The sequence below is a fragment of the Drosophila mojavensis genome, unplaced genomic scaffold, assembly GCF_018153725.1.
Source record: "Drosophila mojavensis isolate 15081-1352.22 unplaced genomic scaffold, ASM1815372v1 contig_36, whole genome shotgun sequence".
NCBI lineage: Eukaryota > Metazoa > Arthropoda > Insecta > Diptera > Drosophilidae > Drosophila > Drosophila mojavensis.
The window spans coordinates 18,259,912-18,284,130 of record NW_025318858.1 but is presented as its reverse complement, the minus strand read 5'-3'; the positions used below and the strand labels follow the sequence as shown (position 1 = coordinate 18,284,130).

Below are 24,219 nucleotides of genomic sequence, written 5' to 3'. Positions count from 1 at the left end.
GCCATCTGGTTTCCATGGAAATTGGCAAACCCAAACAAACATTTTTAATTTTTTCAGTCTTGAAAAAGAGTTTCGATAAAATGCAGGAAGATGCCGCTGATAAAACGCAGCAATTGCAAAATTTTCAATCAGACGATTTGCTGGAGAAGCTGAAGCTGCTCAACTATGAGAAGCATCTGCTGAGAGAATATAAATTAAAGCCGCTGTCGCGGTTTTATTTCGTGAAGGCAACAAATCCCGGCGAACAATTCTTCATGTTCACGCTGATCTGCTGGTGGTTGTGCAGAAAGCTGGGCAAGGAAATGGAGCGGCCACAGGAATACGATGATCCCAATACGGTTATAGCAAAGATAATGCAAATACTGGAGGAAATCGTAAGTTCGTTTAGCTAAATGAAAATTTGAAAATTGAAATTGAAGCAGTTGAATCTCCGCAGGATGTCCCAGTGGATTTTGCTCCCAATAAGCTAATGCGGGGCGCTGGACCCATCTGCCTCATGGTACTTGACGTGCTGGCCACGCAGGCGCTGAAGGTGACGCAAGTGAATTATCAACGCCTGCACATCGCCCAGGAGGAGGAGTTCGTGGGCGACTATTTGGAGGACAATGCGGAGATCATATTGGAGAAGTTGGAGGATGAGCAGAATGCGGGCGCCCTCAGCGACGACAGCGATCTCGAGCTGGAGGCGCACAATTTCAGGCAGCTCAACTGGCTCAATCGCCAGAAGCGCTCGATGGGCGAACTGCCAGCAGGCACGACGGACGAGCTGAACGCTCGGCTCAGCGATCAACAGGAGTGGCGCCTGGAGCTGGAGCGCGTGCTGCCGCAGCTGAAGGTGTTCGTCAAGGCCGATGCCCGCGACTGGCGCACTCACATCAGCCAAATGGAGACGCTCAACACGAGCATCGCCAACGTAGCCGAGACGACGCAGGCGCAGCTCAAGAAACTCCACAGCGAGTTCACCTTCAGCCTGGAGAAGATCGAGAGCCGGGAGAAGCACCTGAACAACGAGCTCCAGCAGCTCATCCAGCAGTACAAGGAGCTCTCCATTGAGCTATCCACCGTGCAGTACGCTCAGACGCAGCTCCAGGACGAGTCCGAGAAGCAGATGAATCAGCTCAGCGAGGTGATGGCCGAGCAGGAGCTGAAGAAGCAGGAAATGGAACGACGCGGACAAGTCATGTCCGATGGCAGTGAGTATGCCACGATGTGGCTTATATTTGGAGCTGTTCAAATACGAGTGGACGTTGGAGGAATTACGAGAGAGTTTGATTAGTCCGATCGATTCTGCTGAAATTGATTTCTTTTATATTGTTAACTTTTTTAATTAATCAATAATTTTGTTGTGCCTCTTCATTTAATTAATAGTTAAAATATTCAACTGTTGAAAATGGAATATTTTTTTGTGCCATTTACATTTGTTTATTATTATTATTATTATTCTTAAATTTTTTTTTATTTTTAATTATTTTTATTATTTATTAAATTATATTTTAGTACAATTTACATATTTTTTTTTTAATAAGAAAAAAAAACTAATAATAAGAATAAGAAATAATTTTTTAATTATTATTATATTCTCTTTTTTTTTTTTTTGTAAAATAAAATTTTATTTTCATAATATTATTTAATTTAAATGATTTTTAATAAAATTAATTATTATTATATTCTTTTTTTTTTTTTTTTTTTTTTGAAAATAAAATTTTATTTTCATAATATTATTTAATTTAAATTATTTTTAATAAAATAAATTATATTTTTTTTTTAATAATAACTTTCTTTTTAATGTTAATGTTTTTGTTGAATTAATTAAACTAAACTCTCTCCCTTAAGCCGCATTGTGGAATTTCCCAGTCTTTCAGATTATTATATTATCTATAGAATATTTCGTTTACATATCTGCTTCTTTTACTTTAATTCCAATTCTGCCAGTTTCTGCCTTTGTCTTTTACTCTGACATGTGCTTTTCATTTCGTATATTCTATATACAATATTACTCCCCGTATTTCTCTCCCCTTCACTCCAGTCGTAGCATTTGCATTGCTCTCTTTGCCTCTCTCTCTCTCTCTCTCTTTTCGCTCTAGTTTGGAGCCTCTTTTCAAATTAAAATATTCTTCTCCAATTCATTTCATTAAGTCTAAACAACTTGCGTAAATTCATGCTCAAATGTTCTATGATTCAATAATTGATGATTCATTATTATTTATAGCATATCACAGTAGATACCCAATCGAATAACTCAATACACAATTTGTTACTCATTGCTCAGTGAATTCACATGGACTCAGAGTACCTCTTGGCATTCCGTTCGTTGTTGTTTGTGATTTTTAGTGGGAAATACCAATGTGTCGAATTAGGGAGTGAGCTGCAAGAGGCTCAACTGATTCATAGCTTATTTCTTTAATGGCTCTTACTCCCACTCCCCTCTTTATCTATCTCTCTCGCTATTATCATACATAGTTATTCATTTGATTTACCATCTTCTTGCAGGCTCCGTGCAGCAGATTAAGAAGGCGATTGTCAAGCTGAAGGATGACATGGCCCAATTGAATCTGGAGGTGGCATTGCTGGTGCATGCCTACGACCAGGAGACAGTGCGTCAAGCGCTCGACCCTGCCGACCAGGCAAACAACTGATAAGCGAGGGAGTCCATTCGGTATTTAGCATACGAATGCGATCGACTCGACACGACCCGGGCATATTTCACACTTGGCCATGGGTGTGCTGCTGCTATTGTTGTTGTTGTTGTTGTTGTTGTTGTTGCTATGTTGGCCTTGTTTACACCGATCGATGGCTATCGATTGGGGCAACAACAGCAACAGGGCAGACCACCGGCGTTGCTCCGCCCCGTCGAACGTTGTTTGATTTGATTGCTGCAGTGCAGCTGATAAGCTTTGTAATTGGTTGCTAAGCCAATAGGGCGGTCAATTATCACCTCTTTGTTATCTACACTTCACACGCACACACACACACACACAGTCACACTCATACTCAAGTAGACGCACGCGTGTCCTGCGCTTGATCAGATAAGCAGCCACATCGCACTTAGATGAGAGGATGCCGCTACTACCACATAACCACGGACCCAACCACGAACCTAACCACGAACCTAACCAAACCAATCCGAAACCAAAGCAAACCTGAGACGCAACCGCGAAACCGTTCGCCCGTAGGTGTTGCTCTACCCTCTCCCACTTTCTATCTTCTTCACTCTCTCCCTCAGTCTCTCTCTCTCTCCCTCTCGCACTTACTCTCAGCTCGCTGCGCACGCGCAAACGCTTTGTTTGCCCACTTGGCCAGCTTATCAGCCCAATTCCTAATTCCCAATTGCTCAGGTCCCTGCAATGCGCAACTTGTTGTGATTTGCGCTGCGGCTGTGGCCAAAGGTGCTAAAAGGTTTTCCCAAAACACACCATACAACAACAACAACAACAACAGCAAAACAGCTTGGCAACTGCTGCGGACTTTTCTGTGCACGCGCTCAGGGTTTTCCATCATCCTTCAAAATATAACCGCATATGAAGCCAAATAAACCCAATGTTGAGATACTATATATATTCTCTTTTTTTTTTTTTTTTTTTTTTACCCTGAACCCATTGAAAATGGGAAATCAGGGTATAATGGTTTTGTTAAAAGTATGTAACAGGCAGAAGGAGGCGTGGCAGACCCCACAAAGTATATATATTCTTGATCAGGGCGACGAGCTAAATCGATTTGGCCCTGTCCGTCTGTCTGTCCGTCCGTCCGTCCGTCCGTCCGTCCGTCCGTCCGTCCGTCCGTATGTATGAACGCGTCGATTTCAGAAGATATAAGAGCTAGAGACTTGAAATTTTTTTTCCTAGGTCCGTGTATATCACGCGCATATCAAGTTTTTCTTTAAATATCGATAACTACTCCCGATATTTTATTATCGATCAAAAACCTTATCGAATGCTAGTTATTTAATTATATCTCCTACACCTTTAGAGCTAGAGCTTCCAAATTTTAAATGTAGACTTATATATATTTTATAAAATTTCGATTTTTGTTGTAATTTTCCCCCCTCCCTTATATCCACCCCCTCACCCTCACCTTTGTAAAAGACGTATTTTAAATAGTAGAGACTTGTGCTTTGGAATGTACATACATTTGAACATTATGATTATGCTCTGAAAGTTTCATTAAGATTGTACGTCTAGAAATTAAATTATTCAGCAAAGAAATTCTTATAATGTTGCCCACACTACAGCCACTAACCAGAGAACACAGTTAGCAGAGCGCGTTCTAATACCTGCGTGTGTATGTATGTGTGCCGAAAAGAAGTGCAGAGTGAATATCAGATTAGAGGGTTTAGGGTATCTCCTAGTCGAGCAGTCTCGACTAGAGTCCTCTTACTTGTTTTTTTGTATATTTATACATATGAAATAAAACTTAAAATATAAATAAAAGTCTATTTATAAAATTCAATGTCAAAGAAAATAAATGTCTAAATGAAAAACTGTATATATAAAGCTTTTTATATGATTAAATTTATTGAATACTAAAAATACATAAATTTTGGTTTCTAACTGACTTGACAACAATTTTAATTTAATACATTTATTGTCTATTTATATTTATAATATCAGATTTATTTTATAAAAATAAATACTTTTCTGTTTCAATTTAAATTGAATACATTTATAGAAATTATTAACGCTTTTAAACTTAATGGAAAATATTTGGTTTTTTTAAAGTGAGTTGTTCATGAATGCAATGCAGATATTGCATAATATTTTTAATTTAATTTCAGTTGCAAGTCTCAATAGTTATGGCTAAATATCTACGTGTAAGTATAAATTACACAAAAACATTAAATATAATTGGAAAAAAAAAAAAATAATAATATTAATAATAATAATATTAATGTAAAATGTAATAGTTAAGAAACAGTTAAGTAATTCTCTCAATTTATTTTTCATGAATATTTCAATTTAGCTATTTTTTCTAGAAAAAGCTATGTTTTATGTTAAACCAATCTAATGTAATTTTATTTAGTTTTGTTGACTATATTATGTTTCCTTATGGATTTCAGTTTACCATGATTTTAGTTATGTATTTAAAAAAAAAAACTATTTAACTATTTAGGATCTAATAATAAATGTGAAAGAGACTAATAAGAGCTTTGTATAGATCGCAAATATTTTGGGCCAGTACCTATTAAATATGTATTATGTACATTTATTTATATATGTCTAATCATAGTTGAGAAATATGAATTGCTCTCTTCTGTAGTACATTTCCATCTCTCTCTCTCTCTCTTTCTTTATTACATCCACACTCTGCCTCTCCCTCTGTCCCACTCTCTCTCTCTCTCGTCGCTCTCGCTCCATCTCTGTCTAACCGTGGGCATGCAAAATAGAGCAAGTCAAAAGTCATTTTGTGGCTCTTTTCGCTTTGCTTTGGCATAAATTGCATTATTATTAGGCTTATTTGATATGCGCCGACGACCAAAAAGCTGCAGTGAAATTGCAAAGCCAACAACAATAACAACAACAATAACAGCAGCAGCAGCAGCAGCAACAACAACAACAACAGCAGCAAGCAACTGACTGTAGCATTAAACTTGTTGTTGCTCCAAAAGCCAAAAGCAACTACTGTTCATTTCCCACGGTAGGATTCGGATGCCATTCCACTGAGTTGAGTGGCAGGCAACTGGCGACTCGCGACTCGCGACTCACAACTCGCAACTCGCTCTGGGGCTGGTTTTTGGCCAAAGCAACAACAACAGTTTCTCAGTCTCAATCTGAGTCTCCGTCTCTGGCTCAGTCTCAGTCTCTGGCTCAGTCTCGAGTGTCTCTCCGGCTCTCTGGTGTCCGCGGAGTGGGAGGAGGCAGCGCTGGGCGAGCAGCTGGATAAGAGCGAGTACGCGAGATGAGTTTCATTTTCTCATTGTTTGGCACGATCAACTTTGCAACAACAAGAGAAAACCTGTTGCCCGCCTCAGCTGTACGTTGAATGAACAAATTTGTGTTCAGCTTTTTGTCTTCTTTTATTTTGGCTTTTTGTTATTTTTCTTTATTTTTATTTTTTATTATTTTTTTTTTTCGTTTTAGCCTCTGGCTAAAAAGCATTTGCTGAGCATAAATCGTGATTTGGCCCAAACAACAGCGAGAGCAGCAGATACTGACGCGAGTTGGGCCAAAACCCTTTGCCCAAACCCTATGCCACAGAGACGCCACCACCTACAAAGCAGCAAATTGCATTTCTTAGTTCTGGCCTAAGTCCTACATAGGGGTATTATTTATGCATCTAGAATTCATTCATTCAGAAACAAAAACCTCTTTTCGACCAAATTCATTGAGAATTCTCCGCTTTTTTATTTGTTTTGGTTTGGGTTGGGTTTCGGTTCATGTCAGCTTGTCAACGTTTTTTGACCGCTCGCTGTGCTCGTTATCATCTGAGCCGCGATTCCAATCCCCATCCCAAATCTATCTGCCTCTCTCTTGCTCTATCGCTCTCTCTTGATATAGCCATCTCAGTCGAAACATCGATTTAAATGCAAATCAATGTAATAAAACATTTTTCTCTCACTCTCTCCCCCTCTCTCTCTCTCTCTCTCTCTCTCCCTCTCTCTCTCACTCTCTGTCAGTCTTCTTCTCTGTCTCTCTCTGTGACTTTTTTGTTAGATATATCAAATACGATTAATTTTAAATTCAATTTGTTCAAACTGAAAATGGAGATGGAGCTGTAGCTGTAGCTGTAGCCGAGGCTATAACTGTGACTGTGACTGTTGTTGGGGTTGGGGTTTGCAGCTGATGACACCTACGCCCAGCCAACACCTCGACTCGTGTCCTCTTCTTCTTTCTTCTCGCAGTCGACTCTAAATCAACGGAAGTTCATGTGGCGCTAAGCACATGAAAATCGATCGTAAATCTTGTTTTCACAGCTTTCTAAAAAAAAAAAAAAAAAAATACGAAAAATAAAAAAATAAACATCGTTCAGCTCGAGTAATGCGGGGGATCGCATTTTGGTCCAGCGCACAATAAAACTGTTGACCATTTGAACAATCCCTATTATTCGTATTATCCACAAAAGGTATTTAATTTATCGTCCGAATTGTGCTTGGTGTGGACCCCAGAAAGAACAACAACAATAATTTGATTTGAGTTTGCTATTTAGCTACGTTTAATCCTTCCTTGATTTGATTAGATTTTCGTCAAGTGCGCATGCTTCAAGGATGGTAGCTGAATAGAAATAAAAACCCTTTCGAAACCATTAAGTATATGAAAATATTGCTGATGGATGTAGTCTATAGAGAGTTATAGATATATAAGGATGGTAGCTGAATAGAAGTATATAAATATACTGCTGATGGCTGTAGTCTATAGAGAGTTATAGATATATAAATTGGCATGGCTATAGATCTAGATGGAAGTTAGGAAATGAAATACTATATGGGAACGCATACATATATACTATAAATAATATATCGAGTGTCTATAATAATATGTTTAATATTAATGAGAAAATCAATAAATAATAATAATAAATAAAAATAATAATAAAAATATATAAGTTAATATTTAAGTGGATTTTCTCTCGTGCTTATGTTAATTTTCATACTAATGAGTTTCCAGTGTGTATAAAATTACATTTAAGTAGAAGAGGACTTGGGTGCTCTATAAATATAAAACACAACACTTTTCCAAGCCGAAATTTTATAATAAAATTAAAAATAAATTTAAAAATAATGTGTGTCATATAATTAAAACAACAGCAAAGCAAAGGGCATTCTAACTGAGAAAGCTGACTGAGGAGCGTCAATTAAAGTTGAGCTGACTTATTGATCAATGTTAAATTATATTATTAATTTGAAGTAACTTTTTGCTCATTATCAAATTAAGTTTGTTTTTAAACTATAATACTGTATAATAGTAAAAACTTCCTTGTTTCCTAGTCGACAAACCCATCTCAGCTATACTCTCTTTTACATTTAATTATTTCTAACTAAATTTTCAAAAATTTCTGTAAAGTTATTTAGTTAATTATTCTTAACTAGAGTCTAATTGAATTTTCTATAACTTCTGTACAACTTTTTAATATCCTTTCGTTATTTATATGTGTATATATATATATTTGATTAAGTAGCACAATAATCAACTGCTCGCACAGACTCGAGCGCTCGCAGCTGGCGATGACTTGACAAAAGCAGCTCGAAAACAGTTTGCACTGTGCGCAAAAGTATTAAATTTCATTAATTGCCAAAATTAATAAAGAGCCAACAACAACAACAACAGACAGTGAATAAAAGAATAAAAGAAAAAAAAACATTTTGTGAAAAATTAAAAATTCATACGGCAGCGCTGCGGTCGCATAAATTTCAACACTACAGAGAAGCTGCGGCAGCAGAAGGGGGTAGAAAGAGGCTGCCAGCAGACAGATGCGAAGACGCAGAGCAGAAGATGTGGGCGGCTCAGAGATATGTTTCAATATACACTATATATATATATATAACTATATATATAACTATATATATATATATATATATATATATATAAAGGCTTTGAAACTGGAACGTTGTCAACAGCTGCTGCTGCTTCGGCTGCTTCTGCTTCTGCTTCAGCTTCTGCTGCTGCTGCTGCTGCTGACGAGCAGGATGACAAAGTTTGCTGCGATGATTGCCTCACGGTAGTTTTGTTGTTGTTGCTGTTGCTTTGGCTGTTTGTGACAGAGTTGCCAGGCTGCCATTCAAGGTGTTTGGCCAAAACAAATGCTTGGCTGGCACTTAAAAAGCATGATTTATTTTCGCTTAGCCACGCCGTGAATCCATCTGCATAAATTTGAATTATGTACGATCGTAAATTTGTGCCTGCCCAGCCATGGCATATTGTGTATATACATACATACATATATATATATATATATATATATATATATATATATATATATATATATATATATATATATATATATATACATATGTTTCTATTTTGGAACGCACAGTTAGTTTTGGCTGGCTGCCGTTATAGCGCTGCGATCCATCAATGAATTCGGAACTCAATGAACTCGTACTATGGCCAAGCAACGACAACAACAGCAACAAAAACTATCGCCCATAAAGCGCTATCGATCGTCGATCGTCGATCGTCGCACAGCCTCTCTGCGCGCTTCTCAGCCTCATTTTGTATGCATTTTAGTTTGTATGTTAATTTTTATTATTATTATATTTGGCTGTTGTTGTTGTTGTTGTTGTCGTTGTCTTCTTCTTGTGTGCTGTTTGGTTTCCAGTTTCAGTGTGTGCCCATTGTGTTTTATTTAATTTTAATTTTTATTTCGTAAATTTTAAATTTGTTGTCACTTCTGTAGGAGCGCAAAAGGTTTTTCCATTGTTCGTTCAATTCTGAATAAAAAGCTGAATTCGAAATCGATTTCGTTTGTTTTTTATTATAATTGGGTGCGGTGCGGTAGTTTTTTTAAGGCTCTCTACAATATCTTCTTCTTCCTCTCACTCTGCTTAGCTATATATATCTTCTTTTTCTGAATCGCTGTCATTGTAGCGACAATTCAATAAACCCAAACCAATTCACAAAAAAAAATAAAATAAAATGTGTATGTGTGCGTGCGTGTGTGTGTGCGTGGCGATTGTCTTTTTTTATTCATACATAGAATATTAATAAAATTTATGGTTTATTTGGAATTTTCGTGGCTTATTAATTTGCCATAAAAACCTGGTGGGCAAAGTGTGTGGCAAAAGCAAAGTGGCAATCGGTGGCACATAGACGCCGAGAAAGCGAAACAGCTGACACACACACACACACACACGTGTGTATCATCTCAGGCCTATTCCCAGATGAATCACAGCTTGTTAGCAAAGTTCACAGCAGAGTTGCGTCGATTTGCTTGAGTTTATTTAGGTTTACCTATTCAGTTGATTTTTTTTTTTCGTTTACAGGTAATTTATTTTTGCAGCAAAGAATTCAACCTCATATATATATTTATATAACCAACCTATGCTTACGCATGTAATACAAGTAAAATACTGAATCTAGTTAAAATCTAAATTTTGAATGAATCTCTTTCATACGATTTAATATGATAATTGCTTTGAGTTTTACTTATCACAACACGCCTCAAATAGTTTTGTTTAGCGAATCACGAGCATCTGGGTTGCCACACTGTTCGATGCACCATACTGCATTTGTTGCTAAGCCTCCTCTTTCTTCGGTTATCATCCATCTGGGGATAGGACTTTCTTCCTTATTAATATATTATTAATATATTCACTTTTTCCGCCGGAAAACCTTTTCGGCAAGAATATTTGAATATTGACTTTATTTTATGCTTACATGATAATAATAATAATAATAATAATAATAATAATAATAATAATAATAATAATAATAATAATAATAATAATAATAATAATAATAATAATAATAATAATAATAATAATTATAATAATAATAATAATAATAGGTTTCAGTTAAGTGCTCAAATGTACATATATAAATAATAATATACCATTTAATAAACTACATATTTGAAAAATAAATGAAAATATCAAAAACTTTAACGATTTCGATAATATAAAAATACGATTTTGATTAGCTCTGAAATGTCATTTTCATAAAACCAAATCTTTTGTTTTCATTGCTGTTAATCACTATGAATGCCAAAGAGAAACTTTTTATGATTGCCTCTTTTTTTATATCACTGTCTGATCCTTCGACTTAATTGTTTGTTTATGCACTTTAAATTTCAACAGCTGTCAATAAAGAGTCGAATATGTACTTGCAGTTGCTGCTTCATAAGGAATTGTCAGTAAAACAAAAAAACGCAAAAAAATCAATTTGCGTATCGCCTGATTGGATATATGCAAATGTGAAGCCAAAAATGCGGAATGAAGCCATCAAAATCGAATTGAAGTTGAGTTTAAGAAGCGTTGACTCAAATATGGCAAAATCTCCACAGCGATGCGCCGCACAAGGAGAAACAATTTGAGCATTCTTTTATTTTCTCTCATGTTTTTAAACTTTATTGATGCTTCATGTCAATTCGCCAGCTCCGCAAAGCGAAAACTTAATTAAAAAGTCCAACGGCAAGCAAGCCGGGGGAACAAAAAACAATAAGATGAGAAGAAGAGGCAATCCTTTTTGGGGCCACTTAATTAAAATCACAAAAGGCGCAGAGTTATGTAAAATAACGAATTTTTGTATATACATATATATTATTTGATCATTTTGTTGTTGAGTCTCTTTTTTCTTTTTTTCTTCTTCTTTTGTTTTTTCGTGAATATCTGTGAATGGAGCGTTTGTTTCATTCAGCAGCAGATGAGCCGAAGAAAATGAAAGGCAATCAGTTAGAGCAGGCCGAAAGCAAGAGATAAACAGACAATAAATATAAGGCCGGCCCTTTTGCGGCGCATTACAAAATGTATTTTGGTATTTTTTTCTTCGTTTTCTTGTATTTCTTCATGTTATTTGTTGTTTGCGAGGCACAAAGAGGCCACACAGCGACAGTGGTTAAAGAAAAACGCATTTCAAGAGTTTCCCATGGCGGCACACACACATATACACACGCACACACACACGCATACAAAATGGAGCCGCAACAGTTAACAAAGTTGGCAGCGCAGTCAATGCGGCGAATGCGTAATACGGCTGCCTGCTGCTCTGCCACTGGTTTTCAGCACTCACGCATACACATTGAAAGTCACACACATACGCACACACACACACACACATAGACTGGCACATGAGAGCGAGAGACAGTCGAGAAACGGGTTAAGGGCAGGCAACTGACAGCTGAGCGCCAGCAGCGACGCGAACGCTGCTGCTATTGGCCGCCCAAAAGCGCCACAAGGCAACGCCCACTTAACAACTGAGCATACGTTTACTTCTGTGTGTGTGTGTGTGTGCGAGTATTCGAATGTGTGTGTAAAAGAAAGTTGGCTGCGTTGCACAGCAGCTAGATGACAGCCGACAGCTGCATAACAGAGATGGAACTATACAAGCGTATATAGCAGAGCGCAAGCGAGAGCGAGATAGAGGTAGACACACAGAGCGCTTTTTGGAGCAGCTACTGAGCTTTAGCATATAATTTGTGTGTTTGCGCACGCTCTTAATTAATATGTAAGTCTTTCTGTTGACAAACGTAGGCGCATTTAGGCTTAATTAACAGACGCAGCACGCACGCACGTAACGCCCCAGCGTTGTGCTCACTAAAAAGAAAAAAGAACTTAACTCACCTGCTTTGCTCTCGCGCACACACACTCACACGCACACATACACGTTCAAATTAACACACGCATACAGCGTCACTCAGCGCTCTCATCCAATCAGAGCGCATTGCGCTCACTCAAACTCGTTTTTGCGCTCAATTGTGCTAGAGCGAGACAGTGCAGAGACAATTGAATGCAAGCAGCGAACAGCGAAAGGCGAACAGCACCACCACGAGCAGAAGCAGCAGCAGCAGCAGCAGAAGCTGTTTTATGCTCTTGTTGTTGTTGTTGCGCCGCTCAACTGTTTCAACACAGGCAGCTGTTAAACCCATCAAGCTGAAGTTTCGATCGTAACTTTGCAGTTGACTCTCGCGCACAGAAGCGTTCGGAAGTGAAATATATTTTATTAATAATATTAGCAGTCGATCTGTGCGAGCTTTCTGAGCTTATAAGCTTTGAATCGTGTAAGCCCCGTCGCCGTCTGGCAAATTACAAAAGTGAACGAAATTCGAAAAGGTGAACAGACGACGGAACAACTGCAATCAAATTGTATTTGATTTGTTTCTTCGCTGGCAAATAAGCATTTGCATTTGGTTTTGCGGACTAAAAGGTAAGCAGTCGCCATTTTGTTAGACGTTGCCATTTTGTGGCTACTGTTGAAAGCTACCGCAGTTACGCAGCAGCAAAAACGACATGAAGAAAAAATAAGAAGACGAACAACACCGCAACAAATACGGCGCGCACAAAACTCGCATAGACTGTGCGGCAGATAGACAGAGACAGAGATAGAGAGTGAGAGCAAGTGCGCTTTGAGCGCTACTCGTCTTGCGCATGCGCAGTAGCCGAAGCTTATAAGAACTTGCTTCGGCTTCTGGTCTTGAGCTTCTCCTTCGTGTCACGAATGCGTCTTCGGCTTCGGCTTTCGCGTTCGTGCTTGACCAGTTAGAAAGAAGAGCTAGGCAGAGCTGCTGCTGCGGCTACGGCTGCTGGCGTGGCTGCTGCTGTTGCTGTGGCACTACAGTAGTCCGATGACTCACACACACACACACACGCACACACATTTACATACACATACACATTCACTACTGTATTGAGCCGCACTCAAGGCACACACACACATACACAGAGCCACACATCGAAACGCCTCGGTCTTTTGGTCTTGACTGCGTCGTCGCCGCTTCCTCAACTTGGCAGCAGCGACGCGAGCAGCACAGCAGCAGCAGCAGCTCTCGGCAGCAGCAGCAGCAGAGTTGACTACTATTTCTTTCAGTTATTAGTAGCATTCATTCATTCAACTTTGTGCCGCGCAAGCGTGCGTAGTTCCTCAGTTCCTTCGCGTGTACCTACCAAGCAAAAAGCAAGAAGCAAAAAAAAAAAATTAAATTAAATAATCATCATAATAATAAAACCGATCTACATTGTGATTCCATATATACACACACACAGATAATCATATATACATAAGCCGTTGTGCTACGTGACTTTAATTCATTCGTCGCCTGACACCAGTCGCCAATCGTTGTCGTCGCGTTAATTCCAGTGATTAGCAGCTGCAGCTACCAACATTTTGTCGTATTTCCCATTGGGTAAGTTTTGCCTATACGACTGCGCAGTTACGCAAGCGTCGCCATTGCTATGGCCCTGGCTGCGCAGCTAGCGTCGATTCGGCTGCACCTAGGCGGCGGCGTCGCACAGTAGCCAGTAGGCAGCGTTGGCGCTTATGTTATTTTTGTTCTGTTCTTTTCTCTTTATTCTCCGTTGCTGTTGTTGCTGTTGCTGTTGTTGTGTATGTGTTTGCTTGGCTACCAGTTTTACGCGCTTTCATTGGCCCAAGCCAAATGTGCGTGAGAGCTGTTCGATGTGTGAGTGTCTTTGCGTGTGCAAGAGCGTGAGAGTTGAAAGAAATGGTTTGTCAATGGCGTGCGTTAAGCTTTTTTGCCTGCGTATTAAACTGCCACAAAATGGCGAACATAACAGAGTTTCTAATAAGCCAATTGCACACATCTTATTACATCAGCAAATAAAAACAATCTATATTTATATTTTCTACATATGAATTACATTACATTTTATCTCATTTATTATAATTCGAATATAAGAATTGTAATTGTAAATTGTATATTGAGCTTGCCTCGAGCTGGTTTCTCTTAAGCTATCATGATTTTAATCGTGTGCCGACGGCATTTTTTCAACATGAGCTTATGTGGCCTTAGGTCCGCTTCAGTCAGTTGTAAGTCCATGAGTCAGCACTACTTGGACGACTTCTTATAAACGATGAAGGTCTGTGCGAGGTTAATAAAACTTGCCAAACGTATCATATACATAGACAATGCGACTCACAACCGCAAATGACTTGTTGCCAAAGATCATCAAATTAATTTTGGCTTAAACTAAGCTGTGACTCACGCACAATGCTTAGTATTTTCGATCAAGCTTAGCTGAATGAGTCGCCAAATTTTAACAAGCTGCTACAAGTCTCACTTTTACTATTTATATATTTTTGTGTATATATTTATTTACATATATTATGTATTTATGTATATCTCTTCTATATAGAGGTGCAATTGTGCTCAGCAGGAAATGTCTGAGAGTGAGTGACCTCGTCCTTTTTTCTTCCTTTGGGACCACACGCTGCGTGCCATCAATTAGGCACAAATTAGTTAAACGTACGATCTAGCAGACATTTTGCACCTTTCACGTGGGTGTCTTAGGCTATAGTTGTTGTCCAAGCTGCACAACTGTCTGTCCGTCAGTCTGTCATAACCGATCACGCAACGCATTCGAACGCATCTAGTTCGCGTTTGACAAGGTGCGTGTTTTCCCACAGGAAAAAGAGAAGGGAAAAAACTAGACATTTGTCTTTCGGTCAGCACTTGAAAGATCCTTTTGTGGTTAGGTGTTGTCTCCCTTGCTTCAGTCTCAGTTGTGTCCAGTTTCGCGCGCCCCGCACCCTTGCATTGTTCTCTCATTCTTTGGACTACTTGAAGCACGGTGTCTAATTGTTGTTACTGTTGCTGTTGTTGTGTGGCTGGGGTTTTAATTTTCTTGAGAATTCTGCGCCATTAGCACAATTAGATTCGTATCAAATCGTTTCGGTGCCTTTGTCCTTTACATTTTTTATATGGCCTGAGCCGTGCGGCTTATTGTCATTTTTTCCACATTTTCGGAATGTAATTTTTAATGACACCTTGCCAACTCACCTTGTCCGCCTCCAAAAGAACTCAAAAAAGGGCCACATTGGTAAGTGTGGTAATCGCTTTTGACCATGTCAGCTACGCTGGCCCTTAACTGTGTGCGACGTGTGTGTCGCTCCGCTGTCTGTCAGTCTGGCTGGCTGTCTGTCTTCCCTTCTTCTTGCCTTTTAGTTTTTTAGGTCCTGGCAGCCTTATCGGCGTGTACCGCTACACATTATCGCTGGGCCGGGGTGTTAAACTGTAACTTTTCGGATTTTGGCTTCGTGGAAAGGCGCTGGCGCACACACACACACCCTCGCACACACACACTCACACGGACACTTGCTAAACGATTTAGATACAGATTCAGATACGTTGCCTTTCTGTCTCTCTCTCTGTATCTCGCTCTCCCTTTCTGTTTGTGTGTCTGTTTGTTGCCATTTTTGGTGCAAATCTAATTTCACGCAGCATTAACGCCTTTCGCATGCCCTTCACAAGCTGCTGCATCTTCACTTTAACATCTGAAGTCTGAGTTTCACGCTGTGTCTTGATCTTTCACTATATACACACACGCACTCCCTCTCTCTCTCTCTTGCTTATATATCTCGACTCTCTGCATGCCTTGGACCTCTCGTTGTGCTGTGTGTACAAAACACTAATTATTTTCAGTGCGGATTAATGGGATTAACTGCATCTTGTACAACACTTTATTATACAATATTTTGGCCAGTTTCAATGTCTGCTTAAGCGCTTATGCGTGCATGTGTGTCTGTGCGTGTGCGTGTGGTCTGTTGACTGTGCTCGAGCTAATGCTAAGCGGCTTTGGTTAGAATATCAAATGGAAAACAGCAACAGTTGGCAAACAGCCAACGGATTATGCAAACACAAATTCACAGTGGCTGCGGATAGTAAAGATCTATCTTCTTATTCATGTATTGCTGATATTTATATGGGAATTTTCACAAACGAATATTGTTATAGATTTAGGGCGTAAACAGAGTTTAGTCCCGAGTAAAAGCATAATATTGAGCGATGAGGAAAGATTTCCATGTGACTTTACAAATTTTCAAATATTTTATATATTTTATAAATAAAATACAACATTTTTTCATGTTAATTTTTGTAATATTTTTAAATATTATTTTAGCATTTTAGAATTTTTCAAAAATATTTGATCATCAAGTAGATTTTATTTTATTTTTTTGTACAAATTCATTTTAATCATCTTTTTTTTTTTTTTTTTTAATTCCATTCAAATTTAACTCGAAATACTCCTGCTTCGTTAAGATCACTTTGTTCTGCTTTAAAATCGCTACTTAATGGTGTCTCTGCTTTGTAGATGCACTTTTGATAAGCTAAATGAATTCAACATGATTTATTTATAAACAGTTAGCTATAGCTGATCTTTCGCTGTGAGCAGGTTTTAAATTGTTGATAAACAACAATGAGACATTATATATGAAACTTAAATAAGAACAAACTAGAACAATGCCTGTTGATATTTCAGTTTACCAGCAACAAATCTTGTATTTATCAAAAGTCTCTAGAGATTCCTGAAGAGTTAAACTGACTATGTATACAGTCAATTAAGCTAAAAGATTATTTCAATTAAATTTGTTTCAATTAATTTCATCCATAACAAAACTGGAATCCCAAAACAATTACATTTATAAAGCATAAAAATATTTCCGAATCAGATAAAAATATCAGTAAGCCCAAATATCTCTTGCATAAGTCGACTGTATTCATTGAGTTTGACTCCCCTCAATGGTTTTCCAATAAATAAGCTGTAACACTTCTTCTTCCCCTTCCTGTCCCTGGTCTTCGTCTGCTTGTTGTTGTTCTTTGGTTTACGCATTCATCTGGCTGGCTCATCTGTCAAGTTAAATAAAGTTGAAAAGCTTAGGCGCAGTCGTAAGCCGTGGCTAATGCTGCTCCAGTTAGGCCCACGCCAAATGCCGTCGACAAAAGCATGGCCCAGAGGCAAAAAGCCAAAAAGCGTAGCCAAAGGCCAGAGCGAGCTCAACAGACAGACAGAGAGACAGAGGGACAGAGGGACGGACTCAGCCTGCAGCGCATCCACAACGAATCCCATGGCCTTATGCAGGCGCCCTGTGTCGCATGATTAACGGCGTTAAAATGCCAATGTGACGCCACATTGTGTACACAAATTAACATGGACTTGGACTACGACTTGCTCGCTACCTTGCTCCCTCTCCATCTCTTTCTCACACGGTGTCTCTCGGTCGCACTCCTTCTAAGAGCTGGCGACCAGCGACCTGAGCGTCAGTGTTATAATTTGAATATGTTTAGTGGGCATTAATGTTATAATGACAATAACTACGTAGCGTCTGCGTCTGGTGCAGCACCCGCTGTGACTTTTGCCTTTTGTTGTCAACGTTGTGGCCCCCAAAGCCCCAAAAAGCACCAAAGCCACTTTATTTGTCTTCCTCTTGCAGCCAAGCTCCAGCTGCGCGCACCCAACAAAATCAAAGAAAACGAAAAGAAAAAAAAAACAAAAAACAACAACAACAACAACAAAATAAATAAAAATGAAAATAAAACTCATATAAATATCGAAATCGGGGCTTGCCGAGAGACGTTGTCGCTACCAGTCAGCGCAGGCTTTTGTTTGCACAGAGATCTTCGAATCCGAATCCGAATCCGAATCCGAATTCCCATTCCAAAAACTCCAAGAATGTATGGCATAACATTAAGGGACTGACGCGTATTTATATACATATTCATATGCATATATCCAAAAACCAAAATTAAAAAAAAAAAAAAAAATGTTATCCAGCGGCGCCGAAATGACAAAAATAAAATTACATAAAAAATAACAGTTGTTAACTACCGCGCAGGATCCCAAAAGAAAGAAGCAGCAGGCATTGAGATCCGTTGAATATAACCAAAAACAAAATCATCGGGCATAAATTTGAGGCGCTGTTTCGGCCCAGGCGCCAATTAAAAATAAACTTGTTACAGCGCCACTTTAATGAAGCGACTAAAATATGGCAACTGAATGCGGCAAGGTGACGTCGTAAAGGCATAAACACCACTCCGAGTGAGTTTGTGACGCCTTTCAGCATCTTTATAGCGCCCATAACCATAGACGTCCATAGTGGCCTATGTGAACTGGGCCGTCGCTATGGCTATGATCATTAACTTTTCATGTACGCTCTTTATAGAGCAGTTAGAGCATTGTAATGTATAATTTTACACTATTGCAGCCGTATAAACATATCATATATCATATGCCACTCTCAAGTGAGGCTGAAGAAATTACTTCAATTTATATAGAATTATATGAATAATTGATAACAAATATATATTGGACACATGTGATTTTTACTGCTTTGATATCGTTTGACCTCTTTGAACCCAGCTATTAGCTGAGTTATAATCTTTAAATTTGATATAAGGTCTTTTTTGATAGCAAATTTCTTGTTATGCACAAACCTTGAAGCATATTATATGCTAAAGTCGCTTAATATAAAGAAAATAAACAATAGAATGAATTTAACGGTTTAATTTAATTATTTAATTGATAGTCAACACAGAGACTTAGCTATAGTGAGTTTTAACGTCATGATGAGTGTCTATAATTATTTCACCTACGGGAACTCAGTTAATAAGCAGCAATGATTCTAAAATTTGGTATTCCAATTCTTTTTCACAGAAAATGTTTTTTATTGCGATAATCAATATAATCGTAACACATATTTTTGTATTTCCCCGAAATTCCCTATTGAAATAAATGTTTACTATAATCAAACAATCAACCAATTGGAAAATCAAATCTCTCGTTAAAAATTTTTAAACAAATAAATTACATATTAAATTATATTATTCTGAAGTGTTAAAAGGCTTGTATCCCGAATGAATAGGTTATCCTCGAGCTGCTTTCAAGTGAATTCAGGTCAAGCTGTAACTATTTATGGATTTCGTATTTTAATTTCAACATTGCGCAGGCAACTAATTGAACAATTGTGTTGCGGAAGTACAGTTGGCGACAGAAGTGACGGCTGACTAGTTGGCAAAAAGAAGAAACTCAAAATAAATAAGAAGAAGCAGAAAGCAAGTCAGTGTTGTCGTTTAAGACAAATTATAAGCGAAGGTTAGCAACTGAAGCTGGGCGGCTGGTGATTTGTAAATGTCAACACCAAGTTCGAGTTCCACTTACGTATGGGGGCTAGCGGTTGAGGTGGCTTTAATGACTCATTTTCAATTTCATGTTGCGTGATTTAAGTTGACAACTTGTTGTTGTCGAGATGTTTTTTTTTTTTTTTTTTTTTGCTTTTTGTTTTTGTTGTGGTATTTTTGCTCAAATTTATTGGCACATAAAAGATGTCGCAGGCGTTGCTAACTTTATTTAACTTTGTTTCTTTTCTCTCTCTCCCTCTCTCTGTCTGTGTTTTTAGGTGTTTGCCTTAAAGTGCGCCATAAACTAAAAGGCAACGGCAGCAGCGGCAGCTGGAAATACGGCCCACCCAATACGCATACAACAACAACAACAGCAGAAACAGCAACCACTGCGAAGCTAGCACACGGAGAAATCACAACAACGCCAACAGCCAACGAGCAGCGAGCGTGTGACAGTTGACAAAAAAAGAGGAGAAGAGGAAAAAAACCAACTTAAAGAGGAAAAAAAAAAAAAAGAAAAAGCATTGCCACACATACAGCAAATAACTGTTATCTGCCATAGCAATAGAGATAGCGATTACGCTTTGAGTACCGTTAACAGCGTCAAACATTGCGCTCATTGCACACAGAGCAAAGCTCAAAGCTTTCCAAACACAACCCCACTCAGCGCAGCGCGAGCACTCACTGAGTGCAAGAGATCGAGCACACACAATCAACCAGAGTGAGCGAGAGCGACACTGTGTGTGTGTGAGTGCAAGACAAAGAGAGAGCGATTGCAAGAGAGCAGAAGCAGCAGCAGAGAGTGAGTGTCTGTCGTCGGCAGCGACGCCAACTGAACGAAAAAATTCACCCACTGATTGTGCGAGCACTGAGCGCGCGCGCGTCGCACGTAGGCTAAAAAAAGAGGAAAAAAACAACGAAAAGAGGGGAAAATATATCGTCTGTCAAAATGTTTGCTGTAATGCGAATCGACAACGATGACTGCCGGTCGGATTTCCGTCGCAAGATGCGTCCGAAGTGTGAGTTCATTTGCAAGTATTGCCAGCGGCGTTTCACCAAGCCCTACAATCTGATGATACACGAGCGCACGCACAAATCCCCAGAGATAACATATTCCTGTGAGGTCTGTGGCAAGTACTTCAAGCAACGTGATAATCTGCGTCAGCATAGGTGAGTTCAACCCAGATATACAACATATATAGTATATATTCTAGTATAAATATTCAAACTCAAGTTGTACATAAATACACACACACACATACGCATAGGTATAGCTGCTACTTTTGGTGGTTCTTTTAAAAAGTGCATGGAAAAAAGAAAAAATTTAAATCGTTTTTGGTGTTGGTTAGCATTACAATATACATATAGATTTATATCTGTATGATATATATGAAGGTGTTATTTGTTTATTATCTTGTCAAAGCTTTGTTTATATTATGAATTTCTAGAAGAGATATTTTCAGCTTAGCAAAAAAGTACCTTGATAAGTTTAGCAGAAATCAACGGATTCCCAGTTATTATTACATATAAATTCTAGTCACGAAATTAATATTAATGTGAAATTATCTACTAGGCGTTTCGATAAGCTACAGTTGAAATGATGTTTAATTAGTAAATTATTTAGTCATACTTACTTTTTATGAGGAAGCCGTCTATAAACCTAACTAAACTGTTCGGTAGTTATTAGTTGAAAGAAAATTATAGCTATTGGAAATAAAAAAGCTCAATTAATCTAAAAGTGTTTTTATAGTTTGTGTATGTAGAATATATAATAGAATATATAATATATGCAGCATTTATTTTCAGTATATTCTATATAATACATATATTTTATATATTGCATAGTCGGCATTATTAAATGCTAAAAAGATATATGCAGGTATATGTATATAACTCCATTTTAGTCTTCAGTTTTGCTTTTGCAAAAGCAAATGCAAATCATTTAATAAAAAAATTTAAAAAAATATGAACATATTTATATACGTACATATATGTACATATATAGCTACTGTATAGTCTATAGTCTTAAATATCACATAGAAAAAGCACACACATACACCCACACACACACATATTGCACCATAAACACACTAGAAAATGTATTCCGCTTAATTATTGGATAAGTTATATGCAAATATAAATATATATTTATGGATATATGTATATATTTGTTCCACTATTTATCACAACACGTCTCTTTTTTACATCACCTTTTATTTGTTTTCTCTATTTTCTCTTCTATTTGTAGATGTAGTCAGTGTGTTTGGCGATAAGCTAAAATATCATAAATACAATATATATAAATGAAAAAAAGAAAAAAAAAAAAAAAAAAAAAAAAAAAACAACAACAATACACAGCAATATATAATATATATATAAACGAAAAACAACATCTGATATCTAGCACCGCAGCACCAACAGCAAACAACAACAAATGCACGCAATATTACAAAAGATTAAGAAAACTAAATGGAAACTTTTTTGGGCCACTGTCATACACGTAGAGTTATCGATAGCTGCTGGTAATCGGTAATCGGCAGCTCGAAAGCAGCAACAGCAAGCACCAACGCCCACCGACCCACCCTCATGCACCGCACACACACAGACACCAGCACACGCAAAGCACACACACACGCAAATCACACACACACACTCAGCTTTGATGCAACGTCAGCAGCAGCAGCAGCAACTACAGCAGCGGCAGCAGCAACATTCGCATCGGAATGCAATCGGGTGTTGGTATTCGATAATTCGCTTTTGGTTTGGCTGTTCATTTTGTTTTCTTAAATATTTAAATTAATTGGTTCTGCCACGCCCACCCAAAAATGTTGCGCAGGCGCAGCAGCAACAACAACAACAATCATATCTACAACAGCAGCAACAACAACAACAACAACAATTTACAATAATCTTTGCAGAAATTTACACATGAATACCTGTGGGCGTGCGTACAACAAATAAAACAACAAGCAACATGTCACATGCCACAAGCAGCACATGCAACACATGCAACATGCAACATGCCTCAGCCAGATTGCAAGAGTTTTGCTTTGCTTATGGAAAGCACAATTAAGCTTGAGCTTTTTGTGCTTTCGTCCAGCCAACAGCAAAGCAACAACTCTTGCAACATAGCCACATCAATCCCATGCATCAATCAGACAAACAATCTATCAATCAATCAATCACTCAATCCATATGCAATCACAGCTGCAATTCTCTTGCCTTATAACTCGGAACTTGTGCGATTCTCTCGCTATTCATATTAATAATACAGTTAATTAAAATTTAATAATAATAATTAAAACAAAAACAAATACATAAATTCTAAGTATTTTTTATTTTAAATTCGCAAGCACGTTGAAAATGTATTACATAAATTTTATTATAATAAAATAAATAATAATAATAATAATAAAAAAAACTATTACTAAATAATAATATAAATGCATTGTTTTGTTTAAGTTTATTAATTAAAAATACAACAAAAAATTTAAAGAAACAAATTTAAAAATTTTAATTTTCCCATACAAAATAATTTCTTTGCAATAAGATTGTAAATGTTTTGCTATTTATAATAATAAAATAAATAAAGAGAAAATTTTTGAAAATACAAAAAAAAAAAAAAAAAAAGTAGAAAAACCAGATGAGAAATCATACGCAATATGTATTACATGCAGCGTGCCACGCCCACAAAGAGGGCATTGCTTGCGTGCAAATAAAACTAAATAATAATAATAATGAATAATGATTAATGCATAATAATAATGATAACAATAATTATAATAATATTCTATTTTAATGTTTTTAATATGTATAATGAATTTTTGTTTTTATTTTGGCATTTGTGTGGTAAAGACAAGAAAACAATAAGTAAATAAATAAACATATTTATACAATGTAAAATCGACTTTCAATTGTTTTTCATTCTGCTAACTGTTTATTTTGACAGCATTGGGCAAAGAGTTGAAACATGTTGCGCAACATCTAAAGATGGGAAAAATACCTATAATATTTATTGTATTATTATTAATATAATTTTTTTTAATTTTTGATATATGTACTTGGGTTTGTAGTTAAAATTCAACTAATTATTTTTATTATTTAAAATTAAAGGAGAGCGTCGGTGAGATTGAGAGAGAAAGATATCATAAGGGGGAGCAATAATCATAAAGAGAGAGGGAGAGAGAAAGATTGTTGCGTGTGATTATGATAGATAAACAGAGAGAGGAAGAAAAATAAATTCAATATATCTAGAGACAGAAAGAAAGAAACAGAGTGATATCATGTGCGTGCAAGCAAATGAAACAGAGCCTCAGAGACACACTACATGTATATTTTTATTCTTTTCAAGACTTACATCAATTAAATACGAATGTATTTATACCATAAAGCTTTGAAATATTCAATTAGAATATGTTGACACAGATCAATTGAGATATATCCATGGGCATGTAACCATATACATATTCATTCTAATTATTTGTCACTCGAATATTCTCACTATTTCAGCGACAGCTCATACAAATGTTTTATTACACACACGTTCGCACACACAGAGATACGTCTGTTTGTCTGTTATTATATAAGACATCTATTAAGTTAAACGATTAGTTAAACGAGAGAACGTGCTGTTTGCTTGTATATATTCAAATGATTGACTGATTACCCAATGCATTTATGGATGTACATGACATGACTCTGCTTCTGTGAGCTAACTGCAAT

General features: G+C 37.4%; 2 protein-coding genes across 3 annotated transcripts; both read left to right on the top strand.

Moving 5' to 3' along the window:
* The first annotated feature begins 75 nt into the window (after positions 1 to 75).
* Positions 76 to 3,573, top strand: LOC6577206 (intraflagellar transport protein 57 homolog). Its single transcript, XM_002003139.4, has 3 exons — positions 76 to 374; positions 437 to 1,193; positions 2,491 to 3,573. Exons 1-3 carry the CDS (start codon positions 81 to 83, stop codon positions 2,634 to 2,636), a joined length of 1,197 nt encoding a protein of 398 aa, XP_002003175.1. The 5' UTR covers positions 76 to 80; the 3' UTR covers positions 2,637 to 3,573.
* Positions 3,574 to 12,526: 8,953 nt separating this feature from the next.
* Positions 12,527 to 22,089, top strand: LOC6577205 (protein drumstick). 2 transcript variants are annotated; one of them, XM_015165543.3, is made up of 3 exons: positions 12,527 to 12,791; positions 19,776 to 20,667; positions 21,746 to 22,089. In XM_015165543.3, exons 2-3 carry the CDS (start codon positions 20,447 to 20,449, stop codon positions 21,768 to 21,770), a joined length of 246 nt encoding a protein of 81 aa, XP_015021029.1. In that variant the 5' UTR covers positions 12,527 to 12,791; positions 19,776 to 20,446; the 3' UTR covers positions 21,771 to 22,089. The 2 variants fall into 2 exon arrangements, with proteins under 2 accessions (XP_015021029.1, XP_002003174.1); XM_002003138.4 differs by lacking the exon at positions 12,527 to 12,791 and adding an exon at positions 13,467 to 13,767.
* Positions 22,090 to 24,219: the final 2,130 nt, after the last annotated feature.

Coding starts and splice junctions, on each gene's coding strand:
- LOC6577206 (XM_002003139.4), top strand. CDS start 81: ATGCAGGAAGATGCCGCTGATAAAACGCAGCAATTGCAAAATTTTCAA. Junction 375..436: donor TGCAAATACTGGAGGAAATC/GTAAGTTCGTTT, acceptor GAATCTCCGCAG/GATGTCCCAGTGGATTTTGC. Junction 1,194..2,490: donor ACAAGTCATGTCCGATGGCA/GTGAGTATGCCA, acceptor ATCTTCTTGCAG/GCTCCGTGCAGCAGATTAAG.
- LOC6577205 (XM_015165543.3), top strand. CDS start 20,447: ATGTTTGCTGTAATGCGAATCGACAACGATGACTGCCGGTCGGATTTC. Junction 20,668..21,745: donor GATAATCTGCGTCAGCATAG/GTGAGTTCAACC, acceptor TTCTATTTGTAG/ATGTAGTCAGTGTGTTTGGC.